The sequence below is a fragment of the Mauremys mutica genome, chromosome 11, assembly GCF_020497125.1.
Source record: "Mauremys mutica isolate MM-2020 ecotype Southern chromosome 11, ASM2049712v1, whole genome shotgun sequence".
Taxonomy (NCBI): Eukaryota; Metazoa; Chordata; order Testudines; family Geoemydidae; genus Mauremys; species Mauremys mutica.
In genome coordinates, this window is record NC_059082.1 from 34,589,632 (window position 1) to 34,616,354 (window position 26,723).

Sequence of the window (26,723 nt, forward strand, 5' to 3'; positions counted from 1 at the left end):
AAGAGTGCCAGAGTTTTAGTGATCTGTCAATTCAAAGTCTCTTTCAGGGTGAACCCAAAAGGCAGCCCCAGGGGATCTCTGTTTTCTGTTTGGTGTCTCTAGCCCTGTCAGAGTTCAAACAGCCAAAAAGATGGAAAATTTTCATGTGACTTTGTCTTATTTCTTTCATCCAGCTTCTAAGACACAGGGCACATGGCATTTCCTGGTGCAATAGGGCCATTAACCAATCTTTTTTATTGCAATATTCCTTGGTGGCCCAACTGATTTTGATAGTCCTTTTGGATGGGCAGGGAACAAGTCCCATGCCTGGGTTCACAAGTTCAGAGCAAACATTCTCAAAGTCATAAAGCAAAATGTACATGTTTTCTTATAGCATAGAATACTGACATTATATGTGAGATTAATACATGCAGCAACTTACAATCATGTCATAGAGTCTAAATACTAAATATATTCTTATAAGATTAATACCTATTTTGAGCAAAATTAACATACAGGTGAACTGATCTGGTTTCCAGCTATGAGTTTGTTAGGTCTTAGCTAATGCCTGCAGTCTGGCTGGCAGGTGGCCTGCCAGCATCACATCCTCCTCAACAGGAGCTATTTCATGTCAGTTAGAATTGAAGTCAACTCTAAGAGGAAGTATCTGATAGCATATAAAAATAAAATGAGTATCAAACAAGATTCAGAGAATGGAAATCAGTCTTCTCTCTTCTCAATACTAGGTTTCATTTAGCACAGGCCAGTAAACAATAGGTTGCTATTTGGCATGAATTATTATAAATCCTAACACTCAGCTTGCAATTTTTGTTATAAATACTTCAAAATAAACAAAATAAGCTCTTTGCACATGCCAGAGCTTTAATGCTTTTGCAGTTTGATTGCTTTGCAAGGAAACAAAGGAGAAAGCAAACCTTAAGTTAGCCTGCATGACTTGTTATGAAACTTTGAGCTTTTTTTCCACAATACTGCCTCATAACACAATATTAAGCTTCAGGGCCAAAAAAAATGAATTTATTATCAGATATATCTTGGCATCTGGAAAACTGTCAGAAGGTGGAACAGCCCAGCACATGCACTGACTAAGCAGGGCCTTTCAGTTCCCTGACAGCAGGATATATTACCACTCCCATGCTCCAACTGCTGTAATTGAATAATCTATTTTTTATTTTCACATCAAATCTCACTTAGGGTTGCCAAAGAACTGACCTATCCTTTTTATGAGAAAGTCCCAGATCTAGCAGTTGATGGGGTCAGGGGAAAGGGAGGCAGAAAAAGATTAAGCTGTGACTGTGTTCTTCCATAGTTCTTGCACAGTTGTTTCATTCCCAACAATGACTCCGCATATGCCAAATTTGAAGCTGACAAGAAGTCTATTTCACAGTCTGGACATGATGGCTTCAGAAACGACATTTGTGTACTCAGCCAGATATGTCCAAAAATGTGTGGGAAAGCGATCCACAGCAGTGTAAAGATGCCATAAAGCTGGCATAGTTGGTATCCTGAGTTTTCCATAGCATAAGGGGATTTCCCAGGTGCGGTAGAGTCAGTGTGAAAGTCATAGTCTGGGAAAAGAGGATGTGGCCAGAGAGCAGCCGCACTCTACTGCTGGGGAAGTTGGGAGCAACTCAGAGCAGTCCTGAGCCCTGGAGCTGCTCTAAATTGTGCCACAACCAAACCAGCCTTCAAAATGCCTTAAGATAGGGAAAAATGTGGGACAAAGATCCAAAATGAGGGGCACGTAAAATTATTCTTGCAGAAAACTTAAAACGTTGAGGGATTCATCCCTTTAGTGTAAACAGGTTATAACTTCAGTTCCATGATTCTTTAGTTCTGATGTAAATAACTTTCAGCAATAAAAATGAGGGGACACCAAATAGGTATGCAGCATAGCTTGCTTGGGAACCAAAATGAGCAATGCCTCTTAAAATAAAGTACAACTGAGATATATGGATTGAGGAGCCACAAAGATCGCATAAAACCGACTTTGCCCCCTTGGTTCCATGCTGAGCCCAGCTTAATCAGACCAGAGGATCCAGCCTAGCTGTAGAGAATTATAAAAATTACAGATAAAGGTAAAAGTAGAGAATAAAGAAAGACTGCAAAGGAAATTAAGTTAATGAGACTTTTCAAGTTCACAAGAAGTGAAAGGTCACTGAAGGAGGATGTGGGGCCTGAAAGAGAAGTCAGCAATCACTGACTGAAAAGTGTTAAACATTGCTAAAAAGTTAGTCATTTGCCATAGTGTTAATTTAATATACTGTTTCTTCTTCTTCCAAGAACAGTCTATCATTTCTGACACCAGTGTCACCTCTTGCTTGGCAGGAGCAGATACACCAATATCCAGTTCCCAGGAAGCTACTCTGTCTCAGGAATTGGCTCCAAATAGAGAGTAAAGCAGAATGAAAACTGTCTGTTATCTGCCACAGCTTCTCTCAAAGGACCACTACATAACAAAACAACACAACAATACAGCATTTCTTGATTAGAAATTTGCTCTCATTCTAAGAAAAAAAGCTTGTAAGACTATGTGTAACAGTACCAGCTGGTAACTCCTGCCATAATATTTAACATTAATCATAAGGCAGCACCACACAACTGTGTCATTTCAATTTATGTAAGAACATAAGAACAGCTATACAGAGTCAGATCAATGGTCCATCTAACCTAGTATCCTGTCTTACAACAGTGGACAGTGCCAGGTGCTTCAGAGGGAATAAATAGAACAGGCAGCCATCGAGTGATCCATTCCCTGTCATCCACTCCCAGCGTCTCCCAGTCAGAGGCTAGGGACACCCAGAGCATAGGGTTGCATCCCTGACCATCTTGGCTAATAGCTATTGACGGACCTATGCTCCATGACCTTATCCAATTCTTTTTTTAACCCCGTTATATGTTTGGTCTTCACAACATCCCTGGCAATGAGTTCCACAGGTTGACTGTGCATTGTGTGAAGAAGTACTTCCTTCTGTTTGTTTTAAACCTGCTGCCTCTTAATTTCACTGAGTGACCCCTTTCTCTTGTGTTATGTGAAGGGGTAATAACACTTCCTTATTCACTTTCTCCACATCATTCACGATTTTGTAGACCTCTATCATATCCCTTCTTAGTTGTCTGTTTTCCAAGCTGAAAAGTCCCAATCTTTTATCTCTCCTCATATGGTAGCTGTTCCATACCCTTAATTATTTTTCTGCCCTTCTCTGTACCTTTTCCAGTTCTAATATGCCTTTTTTGAGATGAGGTGACTAAAAATCATTGGAGATTTTTAAGAGCAGGTTAGACAAACACCTGTCAGGAATGGTTTAGATCAGAGGTAGGCAACCTATGGCACGTGTGCCAAAGGCGGCACACAAGCTGACTTTCAACGGCACTCACACTGCCTGGATCCTGGCCACCGGTCCGGGGGGCTCTGCATTTTAATTTAATTTTAAATTAAGCTTCTTAAACATTTTAAAAACTTTATTTACTTTACATACAACAATAGTTTAGTTATATATTATAGACTTATAGAAAGAGACCTTCTAAAAACTTTAAAATGTATTACTGGCACACAAAACCTTAAATTAGAGTGAATAAATTAAGACTTGGCACACCACTTCTGAAAGGTTGCCAACCCCTGGTCTAGATAATACTTAGTCCCACCATGAGTGCAGGGGACTGGACTAGATGACTTCTTGAGGTCCCTTCCAGTCCTATGATTCTATGAAAAGAGCACACAGTATTCAAGGTGTGGGTGTACCATGGATTTATATAGTGGCATTATGATATTTTCTGTTTTATCATTTATCCCTTTCCTAATGGTTCCTAACATTCTGTTAGATTTTTTGATTGCTGTACCACGTTGAGTGGATGTGGTCAGAGAACTATCCACAATGACAATAACAGAGGAGGAGAAGGACCTCAGAGTATTGGTTGATCACAGGATGACTATGAGCCACCAATGTGATATGGCCATGGAAAAAGCTAATGCGGTGTTAGGATGCATCAGGCGAGGTATTTCCAGTAGAGATAAGGAGGTGTTAGTACCGTTATACAAGGCACTAGTGAGACCTCATCTGGAATAGTGTGTGCAGTTCTGATCTCCCATGTTTAAGAAGGATGAATTCAAACTGGAACAGGTACAGAGAAGGGCTACCTGGATGATCCGAGGAACGGAAAACCTGTCTTATGAAAGAAGACTCAAAGTGCTTCGCTTGTTTAGCCTAACCAAAAGAAGGCTGAGGGGAGATATGATTGCTCTCTATAAATATATCAGAAGAATAAATACCAGGGAGGGAGAGGAATTATTTAAACTTAGTACCAATGTGGACACAAAAGAAATGGATATAACTGGCCATCAGGAAGTTTAGACTTGAAATCAGATGAAGGTTTCTAACCATCAGAGGAGTGAAGTTCTGGAACAGCCTTATAAGGGGAGTAGTGGGGAAAAAAGACATATCTGGCTTCATGACTAAGCTTGATAAGTTTATGGAAGGGATAAAGGGGTATGATGGGATAGCCTAATTTTGGCAATTAATTGGTCTTTGACTATTAGCGGTAAATATGCCCAATGGCCTGTGATGGGATGTTAGATGGGGTGGGATCTGAGTTACTATAGAGAGTTCTTTCCTGGGTGTCTGGCTCGTGAGTCTTGCCCACGTTAGCTGATTGCCATATTTGGGATCAGGAAGGAATTTTCCTCCAGGGCAGATTGGCAGAGGCCCTGGGGATTTTTCGCCTTCCTCTGCAGCATCAGGCACGGGTCACTTGCTGGAGGATTCTCTGCACCTTGAAGTCTTTAAACCACGATTTGAGGACTTCAATAGCTCAGACATAGGTTAGGGGTTTGTTACAGGAGTGGGTGGGTGAGATTTTGTGGCCTGCGTTGTGCAGGAGGTCAAACTAGATGATCATAATGGTCCCTTCTGACCTTAAAGTCTATGATTCTGTGACTCTAAGATCTCTTTCTTGAGTGGTAACAGATAGTTTAGAGCCCATCATTTTGTATGTATAGTTGGGATTATGTTTTCTAATGTGATTACTTTGCATTTATCAACATTGAATTCCATCTGCCATTTTGTTGCCCAGTGAGATCCCTTTGTAACTCTTTGCAGTCTGCTTTGGATTTAACTATCTTGAGTAATTTTGTATTGTCTGCAAATTTTGCCACTTCTTTGTTTGCCCCTTTTTCCAGATCATTTATGAATATGTTGAATAGTACTGGTCCCAGTACAGGTCCCTGGGGGACATCGCTATTTACCTCTCTCCAGTCTGAAAACTGACCATTTATTCCTACTCTTTATTTCCTTTTAACCTGTTACTGATGTATGAGAGGACCTTCCCTCTTAACCCATAACTGCTTGCTTTGCTTCAGAGCCTTTGGCAAAGGACCTTGTCAAAGGCTTCCTGAAAATCCAAGTACACTATTTCCACTGGATCACCCTTGGCCATATGTTTGTTGACCCCCTCAAAGAATTCTAATGGATTGGTGAGGCATGATTTCCCTTTACAAAAGCCATGTTGACTCTTCCTCAACAAATTGTGGTTATCTGTGTGTCTAATAATTCTGTTCTTTACTATAGCTTCAACCAATTTGCCTGGTTCTGAAATTAGGTTTACCGTAATTGACAGGATCACCTCTGGAGCCATTTTTAAAAATTGGCATCACATTAGCTATCCACCAGTTATGTGGTACAGAGTCTGATTTAAATGATAGGTTACATACCACAGCTAGTAGTTCTGCAATTTTATATTTGAGTTCCTTTAGAACTCTTGAGTGAATACCATCTGGTCTTGGTGATTTATTATTGTTTAATTTATCAATTTATTCCAAAGCCTCCTCTATTGAAAACCTCAGTCTAGGACAGTTCCTCAGATTTGTCACCTAAAAAGAATGGCTTAGGTGTGGGAATCTCCCTCATATTCTCTGCAGTGAAGACCAATGCAAATAATTCATTTAGCTTCTCCGCAATGGCCTAATCTTCCTTGAATGCTCCTTTAGCACCTTGATCATCCAGTAGCCCCTCTGATTATTTGGCAGGCTTCCTCGTTCTGATGTACTTAAAAAAATTGCTGTTAGTTTTTGAGTCTTTAGCTAGTTGCTCTTCAAATTCTTATTTGGCCTAATTATGCTTTTACACGTGGCTTGCCAGAGTTTATGCACCTTGCTATTTTCTTCTGTAGGATTTAACTCCTAGTTTTTAAATGATGCCTTTTTGTCTCTAACAACTTATTTTGCTTTGTTATTTAACAATGGTGGCACTTTTTTGTCCTCTTACTATGTTTTTTAATTTGGGTTATACATTTAAATTGAGTCTCTACTATGCTGTTTTTAAAAAGCTTCCATGCAGCTTGCAGGCATTTCACTTTTGGGACTATACCTTTTAATGTCTGTTTAACTAGCTTCCTCATTTCTGTGTAATTCCACTTTCTGAAGTTAATTCTACTGTAGTGGGCTTCTTTGATGTCCCTCCTCTCCACAAGGATGTTAAATTTAATTATATTATGGCCATTATTACCAAGTGGTTCAGATATATTCACTTCTTGAACCAGATCCTGTGCTCCACTTAGGACTAAATCAAGAATTGCCTCTCCCCTTGTGGGTTCCAGGACTAGCTACTCCAAGAAGCAGTCATTTATGGTGTCAAGAAACTTCATCTATGCATCCCATCCTGAGGTGACATGTATTCAGTCAATATGGGGATTGTTGAAATCCCCTCTTATTGAGTTTTTTATTTTTGTAGCCTCTCCAATCTCCTAGAGCATTTCACAATTGCCATCACCATCCTGGTCAGGTGGTGGGTAGTATATTCCACTATATTCTTATTATTCAAGCTTGAGAATTTCTATCCAGAGAGATTTAGTGGTACCATTTGATTCATTGAAGATTTTTATTCTATTTGATTATATGCTTTCTTTCACATTAGTGCCACTCCCCCACCAGCATGACCTACTCTGTCTTGCTATATATTTTGTACCCTGGTATTACCATGTCCCATTGCTTATCATTCCACCAAGTTTCTGTGGTGCCTATTATATTAATATCCTCACTCATTTTACTGTTTCCTTGTCTCTCTCTCTCTGTCTCATGTCCTTAGCTAACTATTACATGGTACTAATCTCTAACAAAGGGAGCTCATATGTCTAGTTTTTAGAGTAGGGGGAAGGACATCTGAGTTCTATTCCCAGTTCTGTCACAGACACACTGTATGACCTTGAGCAAGTTGTTTAACCTCTATGTGCCTTAGTTTCCTCATCTGTAAACTGAGAATAATCCTTATACCTCATAGATGTAATTAATTTAAGCTTGTAATGTGCTTTGAGATCACTGGGTAAAAGGCACCAAAAAATTGAAATTAGTAATCAAAATGAAGATTGATGTCAAAAATTTCAACTGTAATGAAAAATGGAAAATCAAGGTGAATAATGACCAATACTATCCCCAAGGATACACCTACCACAGGCTATAATAAAATAAAAAATATGAATATATCATCTAGTGGTTATAGTGTGTCTGGACTCATAGGTTCTGTTTCAGCTCTGCCAACTAACTCACTATGTGACCTTGGATTTAACCTCTTTGTGGTTTGGTATATCTATAGAATGAAGAGAATATTATTTGTCTACCTCAAAAATGCTTTGACATCTTCAAAACATGGATGTACAATAGAAGAACAAAATATCATCATAAGGTTGTCCCTTAGAGCCCAGAAAAGTTCATCTTCAATTATTCATTTACATTTTGTGCTGTCACTCTTGCAAAGTCTATTGTTGCCTGAGACATAATTGTGAATCTGTGCGCTGCCAATGTTTATTTTCAGTCTGATGTAGTAAGTTAGTATACATTGTTTTTTGCACTGTCTGCTGTACAAATATCAACAGAACAGGAAATGTTATTCAAAGAGAAGACTGGAAATTCAAATTAACGTTACTTTGAATAAACAACAAGACTCCAGTAGATTTGTGCCCCCATGCTTCACTTGGGACGCTCTTTCCAGAGATGGCTCTGACACAGCTCTATGAAGCAATGTTCTGAAGACTAATACAAGAGCAGAAGGAAGTAGTCACAGCACAACAATTCCAATGTCCCCTGTTCAACTCTGTCAAACTCTTCTTAGAGCATCCAGCACTATTAGACATTTTATGGGTATTCATTACAAAACCAAGTATTTAAAAATTGGGTGGGGAGTCCCCCATTACAGCTTGCTGTAGAAGTGCCATAATCTGGAAAAGGCAACAGAGAGTCCTGTGACACCTTATAGACTAAAAGAAGTATTGGAGCATACACTTTCGTGAGTGAATACGCACTTCGTCAGATGCATGTGGTGGAAATTTCCAGAGGCAGGGTATAAATATGCAGGAAAGAATCAGTCTAGAGATAATGAGGTTAGTTCAATCAGGGAGGATGAGGCCCTCTTCTAGCAGTTGAGGTGTGAACACCAAGGGAGGAGAAACTGCTTTTGTAGTTGGCTAGCCATTCACAGTCTTTGTTAAATCCTGAGCTGATGGTGTCAAATTTGCAAATGAACTGAAGTTCAGCAGTTTCTCTTTGGAGTCTGGTCCTGACGTTTTTTTGCTGCAGGATGGCTACCTTTAAATCTGTTATTGTGTGTCCAGGGAGGTTGAAGTGTTTGCCTACAGGCTTTTGTATATTGGCATTCCTAATATCTGACTTGTGTCCATTTATCCTTTTACATAGGGATTGTCCAGTTTGGCCGATGTACATAGCAGAGGAGCATTGCTGGCACATGATGGCATATATTACATTGGTGGATGTGCAGGTGAATTGACCGGTGATGTTGTGGCTTATCTGGTTAGGTCCTGTGATGGTGTTGCTGGTGTAAATATGTGGGCAGAGTTGGCATCGAGGTTTGTTGCATGGATTGGTTCCTGAGTTAGAGTTACTATGGTGTGGTGTGTGGTTGCTGGTGAGAATATGCTTAAGGTTGGTGGGCTGTCTGTGGGTGAGGACTGGCCTGCCTCCCAAGGCCTGTGAAAGCGAGGGATCATTGTCCAGGATGGGTTGTAGATCGCTGATGATGCGTTGGAGAGGTTTAAGCTGAGGACTGTAGGTGATGGCCAGTGGAGTTCTGTTGGTTTCTTTCTTGGGCTTGTCTTGCAGCACAAGGCTTCTGGGTACACGTCTGGCTTGTTTGATTTGTTTCCTTATTTTCTTGTGTGGGTATCGTAGTTTTGAGAATGCTTGGTGAAGACCTTGTAGCTGTTGGTCTTTGTCTGAGGGGTTGGAGCAAATGCGGTTATACCTCAGCACTTGGCTGTAGATGGATCGTGTTGTGTGTCTGGGATGGAAGCTGGTGGCATGACGGTAGGCATAGCGGTCAGTGGGTTTTCGGTATAGGGTGGTTGTAGATGGGTCGGACTCACCCCTGTGGCGCCTCCTGCTGGTGACTCCGGGAATTAGCTCTATTCCAGCGCTGGAGTGCCCTCTGCAGGCTGGTGATCCGCCTGTCCTCAGGCCCCTGTGTCCCTCCCTGGGGGCCTGAGGACCCTTTCTCTCAGGGTTTCCCCTCCTCAGGGAACCCCCACCCTCTATCCCCACCTTGCCTCAGTATATGGCTACTGCCAGTCATTGTCTAGCCCCACGCCCTGGGGCAGACTGCAGTATCAGCCTACTCATCACTGGCAAGGAGGGTCTGGACCTGCTGCCTTGGCCTACCCCTGGGCTGCCCTCTGCAACCCCCAGTACCTGTTGGCCCTGTGCTAGGCCGCAGCCTGGGGCTTTCCAGGCTGGAGCTCCCCAGCTCCTCAGCCTTTCCCCAGCCCTGCTTCACTCAGGTATTCAGTCTCTAGCTCCTTGCAGCCAGGCCCTTCTCTCTCTGAAGGCAGAGAGAGACTGTCCGGGCTTCTGGCTTCCCTGGCCTTTTTTATAAGGCCTGTGGCTCAGTTTGGGGCGTGGCCCCAGCTGCAGCCACTTCCTCAATCAGCCCAGCCTTGAGAGCAGCCGCTCTCAAGCCCTGCCAGGCCACTTTTAAACCCCTCACAGCAGGAGCAGGGTCCACCCTGCTACAGTGGTGTTAACATGGCCTATGCTACATTGATGACATCATCTGGACCCATGGGAAGGAGACTCTGGAAGAATTCCACCACAATTTCAACAGCTTCCACCCCACCATCAACCTCAGCCTGGACCAATCTACATGGGAGGTCCACTTTCTAGACACCATGGTACAAATAAGTGACAGTTACATTAATGCCACCCTATTCCTGGAGTCCTGGAGTTATTAAATCATAAAATGGTGTCAATCATTGCTGATACTTGCTAAAGATTAAGCATGATTTGCAGAATGCGTAAACTCTTAGTGATTTCCAATATGATACCCATGCTCTTTGAATGGATTGGATGACACATAAATCCTAAGAGTATCTTGACATCCTGCAAGGGCAGAACAATCCTGACCCAGGAAACTTCAGGAAGTAGTTAGCTTGATGAACCATCTGCTCAAGCTGGACATTCTAAATCAATAGATGCTCTTGTACTATATACTTGAACCATCAGGGAGAACATTGAAAGATACAACCTCATGTCTATGTTGACAAGATGCAAGACTCAGGGTTTCTTCTCCACCAGTCATAAACTTTATTGTCAGTTCAATTCATTTCTCCTATCTGTCGGAGTTGGCCACTTAGGAAGTTGTTGATTATGCAATTATGGGTCTCCTGCTACTACATATCACTAGCATATAGGAGAAAGAACAACTATACTGTGTTCTGGTTTTCAAGCAGGTGAAGAAGAGCTGGATTTCTGGAGCAGATTGACTCCTTGTTGGAAACAAAATTAGGCAATACAGAGCCAGAATGTGTTTTTTCTAATCTATTGTATTCACAGAGATAGCACATCTTTAATGGAAGAGAACATGTTAGCAACACTTCTAGATCCGTGTCTCAAAAGAATAATCCAAATTTCTACTCACTGCAGACATGGTATGTAGCTCAACAGTTCTCCAAAAACAAGTGTTAAATGTCGCATTACTCTCTTTATTATCCACACCAACTAAAATGTACTTCAGAACATTACCGGGACTCATTTTGCTTTTACTTGTACAAGTTTTACACTGGCTTTGGTGGGGCTACTTCTGATTCACACCAGAATAATTGAGAACAGAATCAGGCTTACTGAGATTAGGCTGAGTCTCTGCAGTGCTATGACATATTCTAAGGACCCAGGGACTGGAAACCAGGTCTGCAGAGCCTGGGGTAGCTAATATTTCCACAGTGCCACCAAGAGGCCATGGTCAGGGAGCATTGTGGAGAATAGGTGCTGCAGGAAATACCACCTATGAGACCCAGAGTGACTGTATCCTGCTGCCTTCTGATTGGCCAAATGCCTCTACTTAACCCCAGGAGTTGCCCCAGGAAGTTGTCTGGATAATCACACAGTTGTCTGGATAATCTGCTGCAACACCAGCCTTTGTCTTGTCTCCTGATTGCTGACTCCAGCCTGACTTCAATCCTGATTCCTGCCTTTTGACTCTAACCAGATATGACCTTTGATCTCTAGCCATAGGTGACTGGTAACTGCTGATTGGGGATGGGGGACATAATGGCAGAACCTCCGTCCCCTTGCCACCAGAGCCACAGTCAGCTTCCTAGTGACTGCCAAGTAGGGTGACCTGATGAGATGAAGAAAATACCGGGACACATGGGATGGGTGTCCGCTGGCGGAGCAAAAAAACCAACCAAACAAAAAAACCAGTGCTGCTGGCGGAGCGAAATATCGGGACAACTACCCAAATATCAGGACGTCTGGTCACCCTACTGCCAAGGTACCATCCAGCAACACCCTCTTGACCCTGGCATCCCCCTGACCACATCATCTTTGGTGGTTGCCCACCCTTAAGACCAGCCCTGCCAGGGTTGGCCTTAGGGAAAATGGCATCCTGAGCAAAATTGTATTTTGACACCCTGGCCCCCACTGCCTCCCCCAGTCCCCCATCCATCCCCCCCATAGTCCCTGGCCCTTGCTGCCTCCCCTGACCCCTTACTCATCCCCCAATCATCCCTGGCCCCCTATTCCCTCCCTGGGCTCCCCACCCACCTCCCCATTGCTCCAGCCCCCGCTGCCTCTCCCAGACCCCCACCCATTGCCCCTGGCCTCTTCTACCTCCCTGGGCTTCCCTCCCACCCCTAGCTTCCCCGGGCCCTTCTGCCAACCCTCTCCCATTGCCCCAAGTGACTCCATGAGCTCCCTTCTGTGCACCCACAGCAGGCTAGTCCAGACACATACTCAAGCAGGTTACTGTAGCTACAGGCTTCCCTGTGCCCTCTCTGGCAGAGAGCTGTGCTGTCAGTCCGGTCTTGCTTCCCTGCTCTGGGCAACAACTAGTAGGACTCAGCAGGAGCGCTCGCGGCTGGTGCCTTTCCCAGGCATGTCCCTTTAGCATTGCTCAGCCCAACTCCCATCCTGGCAGAAATCTGGGGTGGCATGTGTCCCCACGTGTTGCCTATGCCAGTCTCTGACCCAGGCCTCTGACCCTGACTCTTGTTTATGGGACCTTACCTTGCAATTCCTCCAACTCTGGCCTGGTGACGCCTGTCTCTGGTGGGTAGGACTGAACCACTTGTGACCACTAGACTGACTGCCTACATCTCGGTCCCTTACACATGTATACAGGATAGCTATATGAACTTGAATACCCTTTCAGTATCTGTAATGTGACTGCCTGTAGAAAAAGAAAAACTGAAAATAGTTCTGCATACTGGAAATAAACCAAAGGATTCTAAAGGAGCTGATTTTATTCCATTTCCTAGATGGCTTTGTAAGAGCAGCAGCAAATGAAAACAACTTTTCTGCTCTCACATAGCAGAGGCACGTGGTGACATAGAAAGAGCCTGGGAAGGAAATACTGGCTAAAGGCTGGATGTGATGATTATTCATTTTCAGAAAAGCAAAATAAGTACCATGCATAGTTGAAAAACTACTATGCATAGTATGAAGATCAAATTGAATTAGAGGTATAGACGGGTGATGAACTCAGGGCACTAACTGAAACCAATGTAGAACTAAAAAATGACCCTTTCATATTGTTTTTTTTAAAATGCACCATGACATAGCAAATTGTGTATGTAGATACATTGAGCCCATCAGCAAAGTAAATGACCTTTTCATCTCAAAGCAGGGCCGCCCGGGGGGGGGCAAAGGGGGCAATTTGCCCCGGGCCCCGGGCTCCGCAGGGGCCCCCAAGAGAACAGCGGAGGCTCCCGCCTCCACCCCTCTCCTGGAGCCTCAGCGCATCAAGCGCCGAGTCTCCGGCCCCGCCCTGCTCAGAGCCGCGTGGTGAGGGGGCAGGGCTGGGAGCTCCGGGCTGAGCTCTGCTCCCTCCGCTGGGCCCGGAGCTCACAGCCCCGCCCCCTCACCACGCGGCTCTGAGCGGGACGGAGCTCAGGCGCCGGCGGAGACACGCTGCGGCTGTTCCGGCGAGGCGCTGAGACTCCGGGTGAGGAGGGAGCCAGGGGTAAGAGGCTGGGGCCGGGGCCGGGGAGAAGCGGGACCCGCCGCCGAAGCGCAGCCCGGTCTTCGGCGGCGGGTCCCGGTCTTCGGCGGCGGTGCCCCGAAGACCCGCGGCGGGGACCCCCCCCCCGCTGAATTACCGCCGAAGACCGGGCTGCACTTCAGCGGCGGATCCCGCTTCGGCGGTAATTCGGCCGCGGGGGGCTCCCGCCGCGGGTCTTCGGGGCACTTCGGCAGCGGGTCCCGGAACGGAAGGGCCCCCCGCCGCCGAAGACCCCGGGCCCCCGGAATCCTCTGGGCGGCCCTGTCTCAAAGGGGTTAACACAACTAAGTGCAGCCTAAAATTCCTTGGTGCAGCAGATGGAAAGGTTTTTGTGCTCTCTTCTTGCAGCTCCGATTGCTCCTGCTCCCTTTGGCACTTTTCTGTCACTTTTTCCCTATTGAAGCATGACACTGATTAAGATTACTTGTTCGGATTCTGGGGGCAGCCGGGTGAATCATTCACTGCATATTAGAGCTGGTCAGAATTTTTTTTTCCCTATAGGAAGGATTTTTCCCCAAAAAATATTGAAAACCAAAATATTTTGATTCAGATATGCCACTGCGGTGCCTTATAGGAACTGCAGTTTGGATACCTCATGCCCTCTCCCCTGCCCCATTCTCCTCTGTGGGCTGAGCTCCCTGGTTGGATTAAATTTCCTGGGCTGTACCTTGGTCTCTCCCTCTGGTGGGGAGGCAGTGCTTCATGGAAGCCTGATCCTAGAGGCGAATGGGAGACATAAAGCAAATGAACTGCAGCTCTCAAGGCACCACAGTGGCAGATCCATTTACAAATATTTCCATTTTCAGGCAGTTGGTTTTTCAACAAAAACAATAATAATTTCCCATGTAAAGCAGATGCTTTTTTATGAAAAATGCTGTTTAGCTGAAAACCCAGTTCTCCAGTGAAAAACAGTTTAAATAAAACAAATTTGAACAGCCCTCTAAATTATGTATTTTCTGACCACAAATACTAGATCCCCATGCACATGCTTGTCAGTTAGTGAAATGCCTTTAAGATTAAAAGCACTGCATATATAATAGTACTTTGTACATTTATATAGGTGTGGAAAGATTCAATTTTTATCCGTAATGTTAATAAACATCATTTCACTGTACACGCACAAATCAATGACAAAATATTTCCATCAATGATTTACAGACAGGCAAAGTAAGAAATTATGCTTGAGAACATATCAGAGTCTGATTTAAGGCTATTTACTTTGTCTATTTTGACATGTGATGTTGACAATTTATATTGTAATGGTTATAAAGCTTTAACTTTTTGAATCGCAACGTCTGTCATTAAATAATTGTCTGACTCTTTCCCCGCCTTAGTTCCTGCAACTATGAAAATTAAAAAATAGAAAAAATGCTTAAAAATAAACATTGATATTTCTATTGAAATTACAGTAGAACATCAGAGTTAGGAACTGACTGGTCAACCACACACCTTATTTGGAAGTGGTAGTACACAATCAGCCAGCAAAGACAAAAAAAGCAAATACAGGATAGTACTGTCTTAAACATAAACTACTAAAAAAATAAAGGGAAAGCAGCATTTTTCTTCTGCATAGGAAAGTTTCAGAGCTGTATTTAGTCAATGTTCAGTTGTAAACTTTTGAAAGAACAACCATAAAGTTTTGTTCAGAGTTATGAACAACCTCCATTCCCAAGGTTCTACTGAATAAAAGAACAAAAATCTAATTCTGTCAAGCCTATATTTACAGCAGCTTTAATCCAAGGATCTCAGAGCATGTTACAAGCTTTAATTAAGTTGGACTCCTGACACACCTGTGGAGTAAGAATTATCCCCATTTTATGGTAAGGGAACCTGAGGCCTGAGAGAGCAGTAAGAACAGGATCAAGCTGTTAAAGTCAACACACGTTTTGGCACTGACTTGAATAGGAGCAGTATCTGGCCCAGTGGGACTGGCTCAGCTTCAAACAGAAAATCTGTTATGGAGCTGGCATTAGAACTGAATTATTGTTACTCCCAGAACTGAGACTTAACCAAGAGACCATCCATTCAGGGGTGGCTCCAGGCCCCAGCATGCCAAGTGCGTGCTTGGGGCGGTATGCCGCGGGGGGCGCTCTGCCGGTCGCTGGGAGGGCGGCAGGCGGCTCCGGTGGACCTCCCACAGGCATGCCTGCAGAGGGTCCGCTGGTCCTGCGGCTTCGGTGGAGCATCCGCAGGCACATCTCCGGGAGGTCCACCGGAGCCGCGGGAACGGCGACCGGCACAGCGCTCCCCGCGGTGTGCCGCCGTGCTTGGGGCGGCGAAATTGCTAGAGCCACCCCTGATCATCCATTCTCCTCTAATATGGTTTGATCAACAAAACCATAAAACCCACTACAACAAAGCATGAGGCTTAACAAGCTGGCAAAGTGTTACTTCTCTGGTTGAAATTTCTCTTAAGACCTTTTTACTAACTGTGGCCCTCATGAAAGAATACTCTGTTCTGTACTTACCAGCCCTTATCCTTCCCTCAAGTTGCTGCTTGTCTCTGTATCACTCCTTTTAGCCCCTACTGCTATCTTAACAATCCTCTCTTTATAAGCCTGTAGCCTGGAAAATTAAACAGAGGTTTTTCTAGCCTCCAAAAGAAAATATATTTAACAAACAGCAGACATCATTTTCAATTAGGCTAAAAGTACTAAAATATTTCAGCATGTGAAACCCCCTTATATCTATTTCTGTGGGGGAAAATGCAGCATTAGCAAATTATAATAGAATGCATTGTTCACTGACTGCAGTGAACTACTACTAAGGCAAAGGTTGTCTGTAAGCATTGAAATAAAGAAATCCCTTACAGAATGCCTCATTTGGACTCTGCCATTAAGTAGCCCAGTGGTTTTCAAACTTTTTGTATTGGTGACTCCTTTTACTCAGTAAGCCTCTGTGTGTGACACCTCCCCCCTTATCAATTAAAAATGGGGAGAGGGTAATTTAATTTAATAGGGGTTTGGGGCTATCAGCCCCACAGAGCTGACAGCTCGCAACCCCACTGTAACCACCTTGCAATCCCCTGAGGGGTCACGACCCCCAATTTGAGAATCTCTGTAGCCCTACGAAAAAAGGGAAATTGGGAAGGGACGCAAATAAAGTTAAAAACAAATCTTATAATATTATATTAGTCAAGTTATATTATATTAAATAGTTCTTACAATTAAGACAAATTTTAACTGGATCTTGGTCCCACTCTGAGGTAAATCAGTAGTAACTCCACTAATGTCAATTATGTTGCACCAATGTAAAACTGGCATTCATGAGAGGATAATCAGGCCAATTACATTAGAATTGGACCCCATTCTCATTCCACTTACATACATTTTAAGCCAGCAAGCAACCTCACTGACTTCAGTGGAGTTACTTGGATTTACATCGGTTCAGTGGACATCAAAATCTGGGCCTGGCCCCATAGCCTGTGGGATTGGGTAGACAAGATGGAATAGAATTGCTGGCTCAGCAATAAAAAATGAATCCGTCTTTTAATCAGCAGTTTTATCCCTCAAGGTTATAGTTCTGAACTTTCAGTGTTCACTGATTACAACAAGAGAAAAACTCACCAAAGGGTTCTACTAGAAAACAAACAGGATTCCCTCCTACTCTCTAGTTATACAACCTAGTCCTAGATTGTAACAACTGAGTGTGGTGCTCTCCCTTCTTAAAGGCTTTCTTCTCTTACCATGTGACTGTCATCATAGTTTTTTCCTATAGAACTTCTGAGAACATTCTTGAGCATTCAGTCCCCAACCTTGCCTTGTGACTCAGCACTTGTACTTGTGTATGATCTCAAAGCATGAAGTTTGTTATCTGTCAAACGGAAAGTTAACATGGACTCTGGACCCTGCTACAGGTTCATTGACGCAAATGGCAGAACAAAGCTAACAAAAACTTACATAAGGCTCTGATTCAGCAAGGTATTTGGACAACTTGTGCTTAAAGTCAGGAGCATGCCAAGTACATGGCTAAATCAGAGCCTTAGTAACTATCTATACATGTAATGTGTCCCAAAAGGTCCCATCAAATACTTCTGAACTCTGAACATTGGACAGTTAGGGACCACATTTGACTATTCTTGTTTGTAATTGGCTTTACAGAATGAATCTGCCAGCTGTACATGCCTTTGTTAAATAAAAAGCCTTTTGTGTGAGCTTAGAATGGCTTTTCTGTAGCTAAAAGTCTACATATAAGATTCCTGTGGAGCATTGTCATTTCTTCATCTTACAGCCTAGTGTCATTGCCTAACACACACAGTTCTATAAGGGTTCCTATTATTTCAAAACTTGTGAACAGGCTGCCGTGGTAAAGCTAACAGGGGACCCCTGTGAGATTCTGCCTACAATTAGATTAGTTTTTTCACTTTTATGTAGTAATTCTCTCAAAACCAGATGAAGGCCACTCTAGAGCCTGGTGAAATTGGTCTGGTCACATATGTTTACACAAACCTCCAAGCAGTTTTGAGTCACCCTGATTTACCTCAGTTCAAATTTTATTTTCATTCTTCATCACTCCCCACTACCCCATCAGCCATGCATGTCACACCCAGCCTTGAACTTTATTCAATACAATTTGCAAGGATATACAAAGGCCAAATGAACACACTAGTAGGAGATTACTACAAAAGGATCCCTCAATCAGACCTTAAATATGGAGCAGCTACCACTACCCATAATATGCTACTAATGCAAATTTCTCTCTCAGTTCAAGTTTCTTTCCCTATTTAATAAATCATGCAGAATATCAAGACTTCCCCAGTCCCTACTATCACTGGAACAACTGAAACAAGCTGTAATGAACCAAGTTTTCAAACAAATATCCTTTATTTGCTTACCTGGGGGTTCTTTGCCTTTATCTTGGATCTTCTCAGAATAAGTCAGTGATTCTTTTGAGATGTTCTGTTTATCTGTCAGTGTTCTAAGACAGAAGACACAGTTATAAAAAAGTTATCTATAGGGTACCTTTAAAAATCAGCTAGTAAATACTACATACTACAAAATGGAGAGATTATATGGCTCCTGGGAATGGAGAGCCTTTTCACTTCTTGGTCACTGGTTCTAATATGACCATATTAGTGACTGAAAGCATTTCCTATCTGATGGCTGATATTCTCATTTCACATGGTGTAGATTATGAAATCTCAGTCCAAATCTACTGAATAAAGTTAATATCACCAAATACATCATCACACTGGGCACTAATTGACCTGTTGTTGGCAGTCATGGACATGAATTGTATGAGTATAAATTGTGAGCATGTTGGCGATACAGTATGTGGAGGATTTCACTGCTGATATCTGTACTATACCTGTTAAAGGGATTAAAAACAAGGGGAAGAGACTCTTAGTTCCAAATTCTACTAATCTAGTACCTGTTACAAACAATAAAAAAAAGTTGTCAAAGCAACAGAATCTTTATCACAAGGATGAAATTCACCCCTCCACAGAAGTTTGTTGCAGGGTTGCAAACAACGTATACTCGCCTTTGCACACATGTAAAACACAATGGCCACCAGAACAAAAACCAACTGGCTACTTCAAGTATTTAGGGTTCATTTGAGCCTTTAAGACCCTGCTCCAGAAGGCACTGTGACTGACTCAGGCACAATGAGACTGATCCTCCATTGCCTCACACTTGTGTAATCCATGATGCTTGTGCCAGGTGGATGCACAATGCTATAGAACCAGAATTCTCCCTTCATTACCCCAGTGATAGCATTGTAAATGAGTGGAGGCTTTGAATTTGGGAGCTTTTTATGCCCACATTACACAGGTGTAAATGATGGCACAAACTGCAAGGCACTGGAGAATCAAGCCCATTACATCACACTTGGAGAAGTTGCAGGATCTGCTTTCCTATCTGCCTAGCCTGATCTGCTGGCTGGCACAGTTGGTATAGTGCAATACTTTGTAAAAACTGATGTCAGCAACAATGCTCATATTTATACTTTTAAAAAAAAACAACAGACAATCCAAATTGGGATCAAAAAGCTTTGGTGTCCAGTGATTCATGAACATCACTAAAATGGTTTTAGAAACATTAGAATAATGCCAGTAAGTATTACTTTTCTCCTAATGCCAGATATTCCAGGCAGCAGTGCAGGATTCCCATCTCTTTCTCATCACTGAGAAAGAGCTTATGTAGCTAAACCTCAGCAGCCTGCAGGGTCTCCATGAGCAAAACTCTGAATGGTCAATGAGTGGAGCCTTTCTCAAATGCAGCCACCAGCAGTTTTTCACAGTAACAGATTCCTGGGCGGTGATTTGCGGGGGCAAAGCAGAGGCAGGGCCGGCTCCAGGTTTTCTGCTGCCCCAAGCAGCAAAAATAAAATAAAATTAAAAAACCCTCGCAGCAGTGTGATGGTGCCGCTCCACTCTTCGGCGGCAATTCAGCGGCGGGTCCTTCGCTCCGAGAGGGACTGAGGGACCCACCGCCGAATTGCCGCTGAAGACCCGGATGTACCACCCCAATAGCAGCGGAAGGGCCGCCCCTTGGTATTGGCCGCCCCTAGCACCTGCTTCTTTAGCAGTGGCTCCTCCTCCAAGGCCACCAGCAGGGATTGGGCCCTGCCCCCCTCTGGAGCCACAAATGCCGAAGGAGCAGGGAGCTGGTGTGAATTCTTCACCTTCCTGGGGACAGTGGAGCTCGGGCTTCAGGTTTCAGCTCTGTGGTGGTACGCTCCAGCTGCGAAGCCCCAGCCACATGGTGGCAGCATCACTTCTGGCCCCGTAGCATCACTTCTGGCCCCGTAGCCTCTTTCAGCCATGGGACCCCACGATCCGGTCGTGGCTTCAGACTCCAGCAGGCCCTCCCGGGGGGGGCAAGTGGGGCAATTTGCCCCAGGCCCCACAGGGGCCCCGCGAACCCTGGCCTGAGGCGGTCCGGGTCTTCAGCGGCATTTCGGCAGTGGGGGGCCCTCCAGTGCTGCCGAAGACGTGGAGCGACTGAAGGGCCCCCTGCCACTGAAATGCCGCCGAAGACCCAGACCGCCACCGGGTGAGTACAAGTACCGCAGCTCCCCAGCTTTGCCCCAGGCCCCCTCAATCCTCTGGGCGGCCCTGGACTCCAGACCCCAACCACAGGTCCCAGCCCTCGGCTCACCACTCCACCCCATCGCTCCTAGCCCCTGCTGCCTCTTCCAGCCCCTCATTTATTCTCCCATGACCCTACTGCCTCCCTACCCACCTCCCCAGCTCCCCCCAGGGCTTAATTTGTCCCCAAGCTTGATGGGGCTGAGTAAGTCTGCTCGTGAAAATTGATATTTGTATGTTTGTTAATATCTCTCTTCACGGTAGACTTAGTAGCTAGCTGAGAGGCTGTGAAAAGTGATATTAAAAAACATACAAATATCACTTTTCACAGCAGCAGACTTACCAGCTAGCAAGTTAAAAAAAGGAACTAAAAAAGCTAAAGAAACAACAACAACAACAAAAGACAAGAATGTGCAAAGCACCTTATTTGTGTTTCTACTCTGTTCCGGTCCAGTGAAGACTAAAGACGACTGTATATTATTTTTATTATTGAGTCTGCAAAAAATACCCTACATAAATAAATTATAATGATTTGGACGTATATTTATTTTTCCTAAAGTTAATTAAGAATTTTAGGAAAAATTGTCAGAGCTGCCACCAGCAAGAGTTGGTGGCTCCACTTTGAGGCCACCAAAAAAATCTGTTGTGAGAACCCCTGCTTTAAAAGTGACTGACTGCACAATGCAATACATTACAGAGAATTTTTAATAGCTTTGTGTATTTCCGATTTTATTAATATTTCAAATTCTAAACTGAACTGTGTTACTAAGAATCTCTTAACCCTACTCCATTCTCACTCTCTGGACAGATCCACTAGGAGAGCAGTGAAGGAAACATAGGCTAGTTTTTTAGAGGAGTAGCAAAAACCCATTCCTCTGTATTCACACACCCACATCCATGAGCCCTGAAAGCAGTATGCACTATACAGGCTTAGCTCCTCCCTCCACCACTGCAGGAGCACTGGAAGTGCTTTCCACCCCACATGACATTATAATATTTGAAAAGTCAAATGAACAAAAACAAAACAAAAAAGCCCACCAACAATTCATGAGTGAATTTCAGATACCCTTGTCATGTAGCACAGAGGCAGTGTTCAGTCCTACTGTTCACTGCCTATCTCAGTGACTAATATCATTTATGTTGATAATCATACTTTATAGTACAATGAACAACCATATGATAAATAGTAATAATGATTTCCAAGATTATCATTCACAATGAGTTAGCATTTAAATACTTCAACCAGGATGGGCCCCACTGTACAAACATATAAGTGAAAGTTCCTATCTTGGAGTTTATCATTTAAAAGACAAGCTATAACACGTGGATGAGACAAAGAAGTGGACCAAGATGTGATGTGAGAGACAGGTTAAGAAATATTATAGAATGTGTCCAATTCTTTGCCTGTCAGTAGTAGTGATCACAGCTCACTTCCTCCTTAGCCATTATCAGTTTGCAGTTTTCTATATGTACACAGCAGAGGTGAGTTTTAAGGAGGGGCTTTGAGGGTAAGGAAGTGGCTTTATTAATTGTTTATTGACTGGGAGTTTTTCTCCCACTCTTAAAGAGCAACATGTGAGAAAGCATGAAGGACTTGTCTGAGAAGCATGGGTATCATCAGCTGCACAAGGTGGGAGATGCTATGATAAGGTCAGATATGTATGATGGGACTAGAGTGTGGAAGGCTTTGAAAGTAGAGATAACAGGTTATATTCGATGCAGTGGAAGAGGGGGAGTCCATGGAGGGACTTAAAGAAAGAGGGGAGGAGGTTACATATATAGTTGGGTGAAGAAAGGTACTTCCATTTTTTGGATGATTTGAATATTTAGAAATTTCGTTTTATCCTGGTAAAGAAGAAAAACCAAAAGTTTCAAAATTCTTCCCAAAAAGAAATGGAACCCCTGCTCTGCAGTTGCATGGTGGGTTGCTTCAAAGTCTAAGACCCTAGAAGCCCAAGTTGACGAGGTGCTGGGCTGGCAGGAAACCAGGCAGGTTTTCCATCAGAACCATGTCTGGGTTCTGTGGGAACTCTGTCAAAATAGAACTGTCTTCACAAAATATTTTTGTTTCAATGAACCAGCAAATCCCAACAAAAAAATATTTTGTCAGAATTATTCCAGCCAACTCTAGTTACATAAACAGAGTGATGGACCAGGAAGATGACTGTAGCAATTTAAACATATGTATTTAAAAACTAAGAATAAGGAATAAACTATTTTTAAAATATGTATATTACTATAATTTCAAAACATCTAAAATATATTGCTGATATAGTTCTTTTGTTGGCACATTTTAACAAAATATTTTAAGTTTTAAAATGTTGCTCAATAAAACTTCTTTTATATTTAAATATATTTTGAATACTAAGATCTTTTAAACCATATTTATTTTACATCAAGAAACAAAATTTAAACAAACGAAAACTAAGTTTTAGTAAAAAGGTAATACCAGAAATACCAGGCTAAAAGGAAATTAGATTAAGAATCAAGAATCAGGTGTTCATTAGAAATAGAGGAGAGGTTGTAATGTAGCTCTTAGGTCTGTACATCTTGTAGTTTACTCCAGACCTCCAAACCAAATGTGAAAAATGATCCTCTTTGTAAATTACCTTCTTAGTATATTTATTCCTTTCGGCTGCAATGTGTTCAAAATGATATTTCGAACATTCACAATTCCAGCAAGTAGAAGTCTTTTCCGGAACCTAAGATTAATGTCAAAGCAATAGATATTAGAATGTCAATAGCTTTTGGGGTGCTGGAACCACAGATGCTAGGTAGCACTGCAGATTTCAGCTATAGAATTTGGATACCCAAATCACTATCTCATCTGTGGACCCCTAAGTAATTAAACACCTACCTTGTTCCAAGAGCTTCGGGATGTAGGTGCTAAACAATGACTTTCTGCTTAACTTTGTGGCAAAATAGTATTTTGTACCTATTCAAATGCCTCATTTCAACTTCTGTTTCAACTCTATTTAAGATTCATAACAACCATCTTTCTCAGGGATCTTAAGTGTGGGAAGCCCTTTTTTGGGGCAGGTCACTTTTTGTTCCTGCCTGTTTAATACAAGACACTGTCCAGATTTACCGTATTTTCTCTAGATGATTCTTATTATACTAGAAGCGTCAATCAACAACTATTGTCCAGATCCTTGGACCTGCTCCTCCATTACCTCAGCATGCAAACCTCCCTTGTCTTTGTGAGGAGCTACATGCATCTAAAGGACAAAGTGGTGCTAAGTTAAGTAGCTCAATGAACTTAACCCAGTTGTTCTCCCTTTTTGGATAGTCCTAATTTGAGTGTTTTTCTATTCTGAAAAATGCAGTTGTAAAAAGGGCATTCTCCTATTCAAAAACATCTGGTGTGTTTTCAATGTCATAGTTGCTGACTTTAGAATAGAAACATTGTTACTGCTGTTACTTCTTTTAACCATGCCTAACATTATTAAGGGCTTGTCTTCACTATAGAGTTAACTCAAGTGTTGCTCCTTACTCAAGTCCTGTCCACACACAGAAACCCTTAATCTGCGTGTGCTGGCACTTTTACCTTGAGCTGACTGGTCCATGGTAGGGTTTAGGCTAAAGATTGAGTAGCACTTGTCGGTTGTTAACACAACCACTCTGTTGCTCAAGTGTTATTGCAGCATGGCTGCTCTCACCTGACCTAGCTCAAAAAGAGATAACTTGAGTTAACTCTTCAGTAAAGACAAGCCTATAGAGAGAATGAGCTGGATTCCCTTCTTTCTTGTGCCTAACCCACAGAATAATTAACAAAGTTCTAATTAGTTAGTTATACTTGTGCAAACCCAGGGAGGACAATGGATTGCATAAGTGTAACTGATAGCTCAAACAGTCCTTTAGAACCTTTGGTACTGATGATGATATGCAAGAAGGAAAGTATGCAGCATGAGTTTAGAGGGCTAGCAATTTTCAAAAAGGTGATTTAAAAAAAACCACACCTCATAAATTGAGCACATTTGGTGGACTCAGTTGGAATATATAAAACTTTGCAATACTGTTTTTAGAGTCACTTCAGAATAGAACAGCACTTTAATGAGTCTGATAAAGTTCCAAATCACTCCATCAGTCCTACTGTATGATAATGTTGGTTGGCTGAATTATATGCATCAGACGGTCAGGATTAGTTTCTACTACTAAAATACCAGTACTAAGGGTCTGATTACAAGCCCATTGAAGTCACTAATGAAGTGAAGACTCCCATTGATTTAAAAGGGCTTTGGTTCAGGCCCTTGGTTCCCATAGATTCTGGATTTCTTTCCTATCCTGTGTTTTTGATTTCTAAGTTATTCTCTTTTCTCCCAATCAAAATAAAACAGATCTCTAAAGCAGTCAGGTCATATGTTCTCTTCTAACATTCCCCTTATAGAAAAGTTCTATAGTGCACAGGGATCAAAACCAAAACATATCTATGCACATAAATCTAAGACACTAATCACAGATAGATTTTGACACATTCATTTAGATATGAGGTTTTATAGAGATTCCATCTTTAAAAAAATGCATAGCAGAATGTTCTAGAGAATTCTTTTGAGTTTTAATTTGAGCAAACATATTATAAATAATTGTACATTTCTAAGTTCAACCTGCTTTCTGATTTTGACTTATTCTTGTGTGCTGCAGTTCCCAATATCTGTGCATAATAAGCACAAGATAAAAAGTACTGAACTGGTGAGGCAGCATAGAGGAACCCAATCCTGTGTCAAAGTTAGACTCAGGACTCACAGTTTGTCAGACCACTCTGTTTTATTAGCACAGCGCTCTGCTAATAACACCCAGATAATGTGAGCACCATGCAAGACACATCCGAGGAAGTGGGTATTCACCCACGAAAGCTCATGCTGCAAAACGTCTGTTAGTCTATAAGGTGCCACAGGATTCTTTGCTGCTTTTACAAACTATCTTATTTATACAGATAAAAGGGGGAGCACTTAACAAGATAACAAAGGAAGCAGAATCTGATAAGTTTACCTGGAATAGACATGCATATCTTAATGTTTCGCCATTAGCACCCTTGTTTATGCTTAATGTTTCTTTTCCTGGCACCTGTATTTCAACATTTCTTATTTCTGCTTAAAGGTATATACAACATTTCTTTAATCCATTCTTATTTTTACAATATAATTCATTCTACTTTCACAATCCCTCCTTTTGGTTAAGCTTTCACCATGACCAACATTTTACTGGGTTCCACATATTAACCGTTCTTTATCTCTTTGTTCATCAGCGATATTCAAAATCATCATATTAGCACTCTGTTTTGGGGCAGTCACCTGGGTGGCATGCCTTACACGATTTTGGATACAACAGGAGACTAACTGAAAACATACAAAAATTATTAGGATTCCAAACAGGATAGTCAGGGCTCCCTGAAACAACCAGTTTTCTATGCCAGAGAAATTGAACAGGTTACTTAGCCACATCCATAAAGAACTTGGCTCTTCATGGGGAAGATATGAGATTTGTTCTAAGTGGCTAGAGTGATCTATTACCTCATTGGTATCGTCAGGTATAAACACACAACATTGTTTTCCAATGAGTGCACGGGTCCCTCCTTTGGCCGCCAGCACTATGTCCAATGCCTGACGGTTTTGGAGGGCCACCTGTCGGATCGCCCCTGTTTCTTTGGCCAGGGCTCTTAAACTTTCTCCAGTTTTATTTGCCATTATTTTAACTATTGCTTGTAACCTCAGGAGTCTTTTTGCCTGGTGTGTTACTCCCCCAAGTGGGATAAAGGAACTGCCAATAGCCTCTTCCCAGGTGTCACTGCTGTTCCATATTGTGTTAAACGGACAAGGTCCTCCAGTGAGGTCTGGGGAATTGAGTGGGATAGCCAGGACAGGAACACCAGTTTGAGAGTGGGCTGGGATGTGGCTGCAGACCCAGCATTTAGAAATAATAAGGGTCTGAGCTATCCACACTTGCTGCTGGATAAAAGAATTATCATTGTGGACTTCCCAGACCTTAAGACACCAGCAGCCGAGGAACAGGCGCCACCAGAGGTGCATGTTGGAGGCAGGGCCCTTCTGGTTGTGACAACCTCAACTGAGGAAACCGCAGTCACGGTTTTATGTCCACCAGGCAGCAGGCGCTAGGCTTGCTACTGCTTCTTCTTGGGCCTTGCTTTAGGTTGTCGTCTGCTTCTGGCAACCCTTAGGAGAACGCAGATTGTAAGGTATTGCAGG

The 26,723-nt window shown here is 42.8% G+C and overlaps 1 protein-coding gene across 7 annotated transcripts in view; it reads right to left on the bottom strand.

Moving 5' to 3' along the window:
- The window catches only part of ACSBG1 (acyl-CoA synthetase bubblegum family member 1), a 74,233-nt gene that overhangs the window by 36,233 nt on the left and 11,277 nt on the right, over positions 1–26,723 (bottom strand). For 5 of the 7 annotated variants that reach the window (XM_044979600.1, XM_044979595.1, XM_044979597.1 and 2 more), the window contains exons 2-3: positions 23,130–23,222; positions 18,325–18,407 (exon numbers count right to left, since the gene is read on the bottom strand). In XM_044979600.1, the coding sequence (XP_044835535.1) occupies positions 18,325–18,407; positions 23,130–23,222 (176 nt within the window). The remainder of the gene's footprint in view (positions 1–18,324; positions 18,408–23,129; positions 23,223–26,723) is intronic. The other 2 variants (XM_044979598.1, XM_044979599.1) reach the window with 1 other exon arrangement.